This window comes from Odontomachus brunneus, unplaced genomic scaffold, assembly GCF_010583005.1.
Source record: "Odontomachus brunneus isolate Ranch 3 - 2012 unplaced genomic scaffold, Obru_v1 Obru_scaffold_025, whole genome shotgun sequence".
NCBI classification, from domain to species: Eukaryota; Metazoa; Arthropoda; class Insecta; order Hymenoptera; family Formicidae; genus Odontomachus; species Odontomachus brunneus.
In genome coordinates this window covers 1,235,659-1,246,742 of record NW_022639475.1, presented here as the reverse complement: position 1 = coordinate 1,246,742, position 11,084 = coordinate 1,235,659, and the positions used below count along the sequence as shown (strand labels likewise).

At 42.5% G+C, this 11,084-nt stretch overlaps 1 protein-coding gene across 11 annotated transcripts in view; it reads left to right on the top strand.

Moving 5' to 3' along the window:
* LOC116842480 (protein tramtrack, alpha isoform) overlaps nt 1–11,084 on the top strand; it is a 72,936-nt gene that overhangs the window by 56,758 nt on the left and 5,094 nt on the right. For 8 of the 11 annotated variants that reach the window (XM_032811754.1, XM_032811755.1, XM_032811757.1 and 5 more), the window contains one exon: nt 6,143–10,818. The exons of the other annotated variants lie outside the window; for them this stretch is intronic. In XM_032811754.1, coding sequence (XP_032667645.1) covers nt 6,143–6,870 — 728 coding nt within the window. In that variant the 3' untranslated portion in view covers nt 6,871–10,818. Of the gene's footprint in view, nt 1–6,142; nt 10,819–11,084 lie in introns of those variants that run through there. 11 annotated transcript variants of the gene reach the window in all.

Sequence of the window (11,084 nt, the reverse complement as noted above, 5' to 3'; positions counted from 1 at the left end):
TATATATATATATATATATATATATATATATATATATATATATATATATATATATATATATATATATATCACAATCTGTACAATAATATAACGGTTTTATCTCCTAGTCGATGTTTGCGTGAGAAGCGCAAAAAGGGGTGTGAGAACTGGAGATTATTATTGTCCGTCGATCTTTCGGCGCGATTCGTCGTTCTCACATTTTTTTTCTTTTTCTCGCAATCTTCTTTTCCGTGTTTCTTTTACTGTTTTCTTTTTTATTTTAATTTTTAATCTGCATATACCAAAGGATGAATTTTTATATATATACACACACATATATATATATATACACACACATATATAGTAGATTACGTCAATTTATTCTCAGTCGAGTTTACACACACTTAGCTCGCCTCTCACGGTTCATGTGTTAATTAATATTTGTATAAAGTTAGTCGATTTTTCTTCTCACACTGTAGACTTTCGATATTCCTAGGAATAGAGAGAATCACATCGCGATTTTCATTCGCTTTCCGTTCCGTTACGCCGCGACCATTCTTTCGTCTCTCGCGATAAAAAGTCGGCGAGCATCCTCTAATCTTCGCAAACGTTATCACATCCTTTTCTGGCGATCCAGGGCAGTTACAGAGAGCAGCGTGTCGCGACGCGCGATCCCAGCACGTGGGCAGATCGGTCGATTCTCTCGTGTACGCTCCGGGATCCCTCGGCGACGTCTCTGAAGGCTCGTGATCAGAATAAATCGCTGTTAAAGACGAGAAAAGGAGTAGAGGTGAGGGGAGGGAGGCGCGTTGACGAAGATCCAGCGACTGATCTTGAGGCTCTCGTTGTTCAAATTTTTAACGGTGTTTAACGGAGGGGAGAGAAATTCGCTCACGTTCGTTGCCTTCGATTATTGTTGAACTTTTTAGAGTTAAGGTTGTTAAAAAGCGTTTCCACGTTGCCAATCGTAGAGTGGGCGGGAGAGGGCTGGGGGACAAAGGACGAGGGGAGAACTTTTGCGAGGTTTCGAGGGTACAAAACAGGACAAAAAAAAAAGAAGAAGAAAGGGTGAATATGCAATGTACAAGTCCCCGTATATTCGTACAAAATTAGTGTTCAAATTGTAAAAAGTGTTCATAGTAAAAGGGAGACGTCGTGTCGCGAGGGATCGATCTTTTCGCGCGAAAGTGGCCATGATCCGCGGACACGTGCTGCGTATATCGTTGTAGTCGACTTTGCGAACTTCAATTTCATTTTCCGCGGTCCTCGGAATTTATATAGGTTTCTCAAAAAAATGAGAACGAAGACAGAAAATATATTTATTCGAGCTTAGATAAGCTCCGAGGAACCAAGGACACGGTGATCAGAATTGTATTCTGACACACCGTAGATTTTTTGTTAATATTTGTTAAATTGTATATACATATATATATTTATATATATGGCGAAAAGTTCTATAGTATCGTTGTACCCCTCTGAATTTTATAGTCGGATTTTTTTCTATTTCCAAATTTTATCGTGTGTACATGCGCGTTGGTAATTTATTATATTGTAAAATTCTATATGACTACGTGTTGATATCATCTCGTCGTGTGTGTTTGCGCGCGCGCGCGCGCGCGCGCGCGCGTTACGCAGAAATCGACTCGAACGTACCTTTGCGTATCTGCAACTGCCTTTTACCCACAATTCTCGAGGAGAACGCAAGAACATCTGCGATTTGCGCTCTCCTACGACCGTAACTTTCTCACGCTTTCATCGCGGGTGCGATGGTCTCGTCAGTTGGTTTCGAACATGTCGGCTCGACGTGTTTAATAGATGGGTTTACGAGATTAGACGTATACATAGAGGGAAACATTGAAGGGGAGGACGAGTGAGGAAGTCGTGGAGAAAAAAATTACGATATATAGAGAATATATATTATAAATATAAATATATATATTATATATTTATGCGTGACTCTCTTGCAAAAGGAGGTGTCGTGCCGAAGTTTATCTCATCTCGTTTTTTCGTTTGTCCCTTTGTGAGAGGGACCACCAGTCAATATATATCAATTATTCTTGTAAGTTTATCGCGTGACTCTTTCAAAGAGAAACCGATTATCGCAAAGGAAATAGGTAGAGAGAAAAAAGAGGTGGAGAGGGAGAAAGAAAGAAAGAAAGAAAGAAAGAAAGGTGGACAGACACAGAGAGCGGAAGTTTAATTTACGAGGCTTAAAAAGCAGACTGTACTATCGGAATATATATATATAGATTTTAATATATATTAAAGTAAAAAAGTATATATATACATACACACATCTATATATATATTAAAGAAAAGAATCATAGTTTATTATCGCAATTAAATTACCCACGGATGTACACGTATACAGAGAACGAGCGAGAAAGAGGGAAAGAGCGAGAGAGAGAGAAATACACACATATACAAATGATACATATTATATATATATACCTATTATTGCGATTATTATTATTATTATATTATTATTATATATTATATATATAAACAGAAGTTATATATATATATATCGATTATATTTTAGCGTTAGTTGATAATACCTATTATATATAACGTCGTTGCAGTTTCGAGACGATGCGTCAGAAAACGAGGGCAAAAAAAAACAAAGTAAAATGAAAAGTAATAAGTTAGGAGAGGAGGATCGACGATCGTTGAGGATCGATAGACAGACACAAGAGAGAACATTCTGTCGATCGCTCGAGCTCCGGAATTTTTGTAAATTGTAATTAGATGCGAACGCGTTGAATTAACGTGTGCTCTTCGTGAGGGATCCGATGTTTTAACGCGCAAGCAGTCCCCGGTTCGGTGCCTTTTTAAACGACATAAAATAACAACAATGTTGAAAAGAAAAAAGAAAGAGGGAGAGATGGCGCAAGGAGACAAAAGACGGAGGGTTGGAGAGGCAAAGATAGAGCGAGAGAAAGAGAGGTGGATGAAAAAAAAGTAAATAAATAAAATAATAATAAATTTTGTTATCGCGCGCGCGCGTCCCTTTCCCTTCGTCGAAGGGACGGATAGACGATCGCATTCTCAGTGCCAAATATAAGGTGGAGAGACTTTTGCTCTCCGAGAGGGTGAAGTAATAAAGAAACAAAAAAAATAAATAAATAAGGAAAGAGAAACGTGAGAGAAGAATTGAAAGAGGGTCGGAGGTTGAAAAGGAGAAAGGGCGAAAATTTTATAGGCAATTTTTCTAGAGCTGACGAGTCTTTTCTGACGCTGGGTAGACTTAGTATATTTTATATGCACTGATTGTTCGACTATGACTATCGATAATAAAAAAAGAACGGTGTTCAATAGATTGTAAATCCAGAGGGTTATTAAGTGTTGTCTCGCCGATCACCGAATCACTCGTATACACGGTGTTCCAAGAGAACGGTGCGTCGCTGCAGTGACCCTTGAAATCGGTAGTCTTGTGACTCTCTGGACAACTGTTGTCGTCGGGAGACCTTCGAGTTCCGAGAATTTGGATCGAGCAAATTGAATTCCCCGAAAGATTCTCTCTATCGGCCTCTCGCGGAACATCTTGTATATCTGCGACGACTTCTCGAGATCCGCGAGCGGCGAAATGGTTTTCGTTATAACGGCAAACGTTAAGCAAGAGAAAGATCCTGCGGGAGCTATGAGGAGAAATGAGCGTCCTCGCGCATCTCTGCGAAGTCGATCACACCCAACGTACAAGTAATAAGCATTAATATATCGTGGTGGTGATGATGATGATGATGATGATGATGATGATGATGACAGAGAGTGAGAATGAGAGTGAAAGTGAGAAAGGTCGAAGTATGAAAATGTTTTTGTTGCCGAACGTGTTCGCAGTCGTCATGGCTGCGAACGCGACGATTCGGCGGAAAAAGTGCGACAAGTGTACGTTCGGGGGAGAAAAGAAGAGGTTATCGCGGGAAACTGCGTTTTCCGCATTTCGTCCGCGAGACGGACAGCCGACGAGCGAATTCCGCGATCGTGCTGACAGTTTCGCAATTTTTCTCTAATCCCGTCTCGGCTTGAGAAAAAGAGAGAAAGGTAACTACCAATGCCACTAACACTGCGTAGTGATCGTGTGTAGTAGTAATCGTTGTTCTTATTTTCTTTTCTTTTAGCTCCATCCTTATTATGTTATTGTTGCGTTATAGTAATCGCGCACGTGAAGCCGCCGGTCTCGCCGATTTAGCAAAAAGAAAATTTGCATCGTGTTTCCCCGGACCTTGGGGACCGTAGAATTCCGCGTGAGAAATCCGGAGCCTTTCCATACTTGAGAATTTCTGCGAAATCCTTTTCTTTCAATAGTTGTCTGTCAAATAAATCGTTGCATGCCAATGATTAACCGGTAAATAAATCACTGCGATTCAATCGCTCGGAGAACAATTTATGTACGATTCGTTTAATCGTATCAGTAACATCACCGAGAAGAAGCGACTCTCCTTTTTTTCCTTAGCAGACATTAACACACATTCGTATCTCGCGGTCCGGGAGAAAATGTCAAGAGTTCCATTCACTAACACGACAACAAAGTGCCATAAACGAACGGCAGCTGCAACTGTCACGACGTTCATCTCACGGCGAGACTCTCGCGTGTTTCACGTGCGACGACCCGTCATTGGTGTCACCCCACAACACGATAGCCTGTATCTCGATTTGTATCGTATCTGTATATTTTATTTGTATGCCCCCGACATTGTCGGATGTCAAGAGAGAGAGAGAGAAAGAAAGAGAGAGGGAGAGAGACCCCGCACTCGTCACGAAGCACACCGTTACTCTTAGCCAAAAATTACTTTTATTTAGTTTCGTTTTTAGTGCACACTCGTCTCGTCGGCCGCCGTCGCCGTCGCCAAAATCACGAACGGCGACCTGTACCCGTGTTTTCCTTCGGGACATTTATTTTCCTCCCGTGGAACGTCCGACTTTTCGACATTGCGAGCGTCTCCTTTCAGAGATCATCATCGTGAGTTCGCAATGTATCGTCGAGAACCGAATCGAGTTCCACGAGTCGAAAATTCATTATTTTGTCTAAGGGGGGTGGGGGTTGATGGTTCTTTCTATTATTCTTTGAACGAAGGGTTGCGTCGGTGAAACCGCAAGCCGCCGATGAGACGATTCTCTAGACATTAAGTTTCCCTCGCCGCGGTTCGCTCTCTCGTAGCTACCGACTCGGTCCTGATGTTCTCCAGGGCGAGGGGGGGGATCTTCCCTTCGGGAGATCCTTTTCCCGTTCCGGAGAACTCGGGATCGTCGAGAGAGAAAGAGAGAGAGGAGCCCATCGCGACGGAGGGCCAGCGATTATTATTATTTTTTACCGATCTTTGTTTTGCATGTTGCGCATTGTTGTTTTATTTTCTTTTTCTCTTCGAAGGAGAGCAAAGAAATTGTGGAGAATAAGAAAACGATAAATATATATATTATGTATATGTGCATATGGTTTTTTTTCCGTTGCGTTTTTACATCGTTGCAGGATTTTTCTCATATTTTGTTCCTCCTCTTTTCTTCGTCTTGTTACAATTGCCAATTTTTCGTTTTTAATTCGATAGCAAATTTTGTAGATCTGTATCAGTATGATGTTTTATTGTACACATATATACGCATGTAATTCGCTAGAGAGCAACATTACGTTATCGTGATGCCACATCTCGTTTAATTCGCTAGCCGAGTCGTTTTTCGTTTTTCGCACCACCGGTCGTTTTGCATCCCGTTTTACTCCTCACGTGTTGTAAACCACAGCGTCGTATTCTTACCACATTTTATATTTGCGTCACAGCGTGGAGAATTATTACACGGCTCTTGCGGTATAATTTACTCTTGAACCGGTATCATTCGAACGTAGTTTTAATTTTAGTTTTAGATCGATCATACATGTGTTCGCTTTTACAAGCAAGTAGCAAAGTATTCAGGTCACTTTGCATGCGTCAACTTTTTTTTTCTTTCGTTTAAATATAAAAGCGCAGAAACTACGCGAACCACGTACGAAGGAACTTCGTGTAGGCCGTGTCACAAAGATGCAAAATCACCGTCGCATAGCCCCTGCGCTTTTATATTTCTTTTATATTTCTGCATTTCTCGATGGACTCATTCTGTTTAAATTATTCTCCGTGCAATCAAACGCGTCACGCGCTCAATCACGAGCAATTCACTAACGAGAATATTTCCGCAGAGTTCACGGCGAGCAAGAACGAGAGCAGCGGCGAGACTTGGAAGGAGAAGACACGCGGAGTCGGATCGCTGAATCATCCGTCGGGCTCGTCGCCGGCCGCGTCGATGGATCCGTCGTCGTCGCCGACCTCCTCGTCCACGTCCTCGTCGTCGTCGGCAGCGCGAGCGTCGGCGTTAACGCCAGCGACCACTGGCGCGACATCAACGACAACGACCAGCTCGTCGACGGCGATCCCGACGACGACGACGAGCACGGGCGGCGGCGGCGGCGGCGCATCCACCCGCAGCTCCTCGGTCTCGCCGGCCTCCAGAGCGCAGACGAACACCACGTCCGGCAATACGTCGATGTCGGCGCCGAGCGGACGCCAGGCTCCCAAACGACGTATGCGACGTCGCGCCACCTCGCAGTCCCAGGACCCGGCCGAACAGCTGACGGAGATGTCGGTGCGCGGCTTGAACCTCTTCCGCTACGCGTCCATCAACGAGGGTGTCTACCAGTGCACCGAGTGCGCGAAACTCGACATCCAGAAGACCTTCAAGAACAAGTACAGCTTCCAACGGCACGCGTTCCTCTATCATGAGGGCCACCAGCGCAAGGTGTTCCCTTGTCCGGTCTGCAGCAAAGAGTTCTCGCGGCCCGACAAGATGAAGAATCACATGAAGACCGTGCACGACTGCTTCATGCCTAAAGATTGCGTCGTGCCGTTCGGCTTCTTTCTGTCGCCTTAGCGGGCGGCGCGAGGGCGGGGTGGGCTGCCGACCGGCCCGGCGGTACAGAGGAACGCGAGGAAGATCGCGCACGCGGTCGCCAGGGCGACCGGTGCTGCGCCGTCCAGGACGAGCGCGAGCGCTCTCAGACGCGGAAGTCGCTCCTGAATGGCGTTCGTGATAGCGACGGCCGGAGGTAGAGAAAGAGAGAGAAAGAGAGTAACATGGCCAAGAGATCTGATAAGATTATGGACAGCGATCTACGGAGAGGGTGGAATCGTTAAAGAATCGGAGTTTACAATTCTTAGATCAGAAATCTGCAAATTCGCGAGATAAATTGGGAGATTTCTCGGAGATTATGAGGGAAAAGTTCACACTAATCGGAGGAAGGAAAAACGGCGTTGTGTAAAAATTAGTAATGTTAGATTAGGATTAACATTTATGATATAACCGCGCATACTCGGCACGAATACGAGCGGTACGGTGTGTAAATAATATTACGTCGAATGTGCGTGGATCGCTGTCCATTTAACGGTGAAACTTCCAGGCAGGAACTCGCCGTCGCTATCGACAATCGCGTTCCCTATATATGTAATATGTCATCCTACGCCGATGGACAATGCTCGCGGACCAATCGCGTAGCCCATCTCACCCCCGCGATGATTACGATGATGACGAGATGATGATTCCGATGTTCGCCGTGTTCCTCGGAAAAGACAACGAGGAGCCTTCCCATTCTGTGCGTGGGAAGAGGCGCGAAATCGCTTCCTGAAGAGAGGGAAAGATCGAGCGAGCGGAAGAGCGAGCTCAAGAGGGGAGTTGAGAGGAGGAGGGACGGACAGTGATGCGCGATTGACGCTGGAGAATGGAGAGAGACGCGAGTTTTTGGCGAACACACACACACGGTCTCCTCCTCTCCCTCGCTCCTATGTACATTAGTATTATATGATCTTCGACCTGTGCAATAACGAGCTCGATCCTCGCTCGCTCGTCGAATCGTAGCGTAGTTCTGGGTGGAGAACGCGCGGAAAGAACGTGGTGCACGTGGACGAGCCGAGTGCTAAAGACTAACAGGGGTATCTTTGTACCTTGAGAAAAGAGAAGAGAAAAGACACAGAGTGTCGTTTCTTTGATTATAAAAATCTTAGAGATTGTAAACCCACCATTTTTGTTTGTTATAAAATTTATAGTTTCCCGAAATTTTACCGCGAATTGTGTTCTTCAAGCACTTCGCAAATCAATCGACGACAATAGTTTGTCACGATCATATACGATCATATATAAAAATTACAAGACTTGTATAATGAGCGGGAAAATGGATACTGTGACTCGTTTTCTGAGGCGCGGATATTTAGGCGATATTTTGCCGTTTGTTACACTCAATTGAGACGCATATAAACGCGCGATTACGAAATATATCGAGAGAAAAAAATAATTGTAGTGCGACTGAGACTCAGAGAGTCGCAGGGTAAAAGTGACGATGAGCGAAGTGCTATTAGAATCATGACATTAGAGCGACAAAGAAATAAATATTAATCAACAGACATTCGTCCTCTGCGTGCACCGCGAAGCGAGATCCTACTTCTTGTACCCTGAAGAAGTCATCAACTTGAACGTCTTGCTGGATATCGGTATCAAGTAACGTTCTAAGAGCGAGAATCGTTTTGTTTTTTTTTTTTTAACGAAAATATACTCAAATCAGATTCCGAGTGAGTGCTTTGAGTGCTCATTGACATTTATAATGCTAAACGGTAGAATTAAACAGACATTTATTTCCTTCGAGGGGAAATTAGGGGAGCTTGGCGGCTGTCTTCAGGGCGTATCGAGAATCCGCGACGAGGTAGTGAAATCTTTCCGACGAGGAATGATGAATAGTGAAGTTAAAGATTCCAATTCGATCTTACACTGGCTTCCGGCTCCGACGTTTCACGAACGGTAGTCTCTTCCACGAGAATTGTTTCAATTCGAGCCTCCTTTCTCGCTTCGATATGTCTTTCTTTGAATTTAAATATTTTGGCCTTAACGAATTGCACTTCTATTGAAGTCCATTCTTCAGAATGCGTGGTCACATAAAGAATGTCGCACAAAATGGATGAAGTAGGTGAAGCGAACGAAGAAACGAGGAAGATACAGAACGTATCGTGAAACGAGCCGAGCTAATATTTTAATATATACATATACATGCGAAGGAAAAGAATATAAAAGAAAAAAAAGAGAGAACACACAAGAGGAAGACACACAGATTGTATATTTATTAGAAAAGTATATCCAGCGTGAATTATCCAAGAAAAGGATGTCCAACGGAGAAAAGATGAAGAGAGTGGGAGAGAGAGAAAGAAAGAAAGGAGAAATGGTTTCTTCTCCTTCCTCCCCCGAGTTTCTTCCTGTTTTTTTTCTTTTCATCTCTTCCGGAGGAGTGTATCATAGGCGCATTGATTATTAATTTTTACTAGTTACTTGCTATTATCGTTTATTCTCGCACTTGCTATATGTTAGTTACAGACCGCATTATTTTTATTGTCACCCTGTTATATATTACAACTATTATTATTATTTTTATTATAATTATTAGCACATTTGTTCGGTAAGAATTATTAACTTTTAGCCCTGGACCAGCAAGAAGAAATTGCTTATTATCGCACTAATTAATAATAATAATATTATTACTTTTAGTATATATGTATAAAAGCGAACGCACAGGCGCACACGCACGTAGGACAGAAGACGTTCTAATATCTATGTGTACACCGATCAAACGGTGCAGATGTATGCGTCGGATCTTATTTGATCTGTAGCGTCCGTATAGATCCAAGCAGCGAGATGTCGGCAGCGTTGGGACGTGCCGACGTCGAGAGAATGCATGAGTGAGTGAAAGACAGAGAGAGAAAAATAAAAAACGAGCATGTGCAGGATGGTATCATCAATCAATTCTTTGAGAGAGTACAGCTTTCGCGCTCGAAAACTTTTACGTCCTTGTCAATTCTCTGCGAAGACGAAGTCGATCCAGAGCGTGAAAGAGCTTTCGAGGGAGAACCGAGAAACGAAAGCAGTATTTTGGTCTTCCGCATTGACGTTTATTCGTACGCGTGTGATGTGTGTGTGTGTATATGGCTTGAGTAAATATGTTGAGAGAGAAAGAAAATGAGGGAGAGAGGGCGGCGGGAGGAGAAAACGAAAAATTAAATATGAAAGTGTGAATACGAGAATCGTGTGTGAATGTAGAAAGAGAGTTATTTAACAGAATATATATATATATATATATACATATATATATAGAGAGAGAGACACAAAAAGAGATATATCATATGAGAGGGAACGTGCACGTGCTTGTGATATCTTCCTCTGCAGGAATTCGAGGTCGCGAGATATCAAAGTCGCAACTCTTGATAGCCTCTATTCGTACACAGTCCACGTAGATATGTAAAAATTATTTCAAATATTATATGTGTCAATTAATCATTTGTATAATTATACATTAATTAATTATAAATTAATTGTACGATAATTTATAAAGCGAGAGAGATTGATAATTCGATCTTTCCGCTTGCTTTCGTGAATTTTTCACTTCGTAGATGCAAGCATTTGTAACCCGTGTGTAAACTATAAGTCTAAGTGCAACAGATCTCTGTAGAGGATTTTTCATCGTTTGCAGTCTCAAGCCGGGATATTCTTGACAAGATTGCTGCACTGCTTACTTCTTAATTCAACAATGAGTATGAAAACATTTAAGAACATTATCGTTTATTGGTATGCAAAAGTTTATTCGTAAGAATTCTTTACTCATTGCTTTTTTGCATCAGAAATTAACTGAATTTTTCTCGCTTGCTGCGCGAAAATAATTAGATTAACAGAAAATATGTACCACCGGTGATTCGAGATTGCAAAAAGTTTGGATTCTCAGTATCGAAATTTTCCCGGAAAGTTATTCTGATGATTCGGGTTTTTTAGTGATGTGCTACTGTTGTGCTATATGATGTAAAACATCTTGAGTTTCTCGGTCAACAGTAAATTCCGTCAATTAGTGTCATAATGGTTAAGCGACTAATTGATATCTCGATGCGAGATCCTAAGAACAGCACATTTCATATTGCTACGTTTAAGAACGTCGCGTTTCCTCTCTACTTTCCAAGATGTCGCGAATCAGCGAACTTATTTCTTTAGTTTACAGTGTAGTTTCATATGACGATTATTATTATTATTATTACTGCGTTACAATATATCTGCTATTTTTTTTT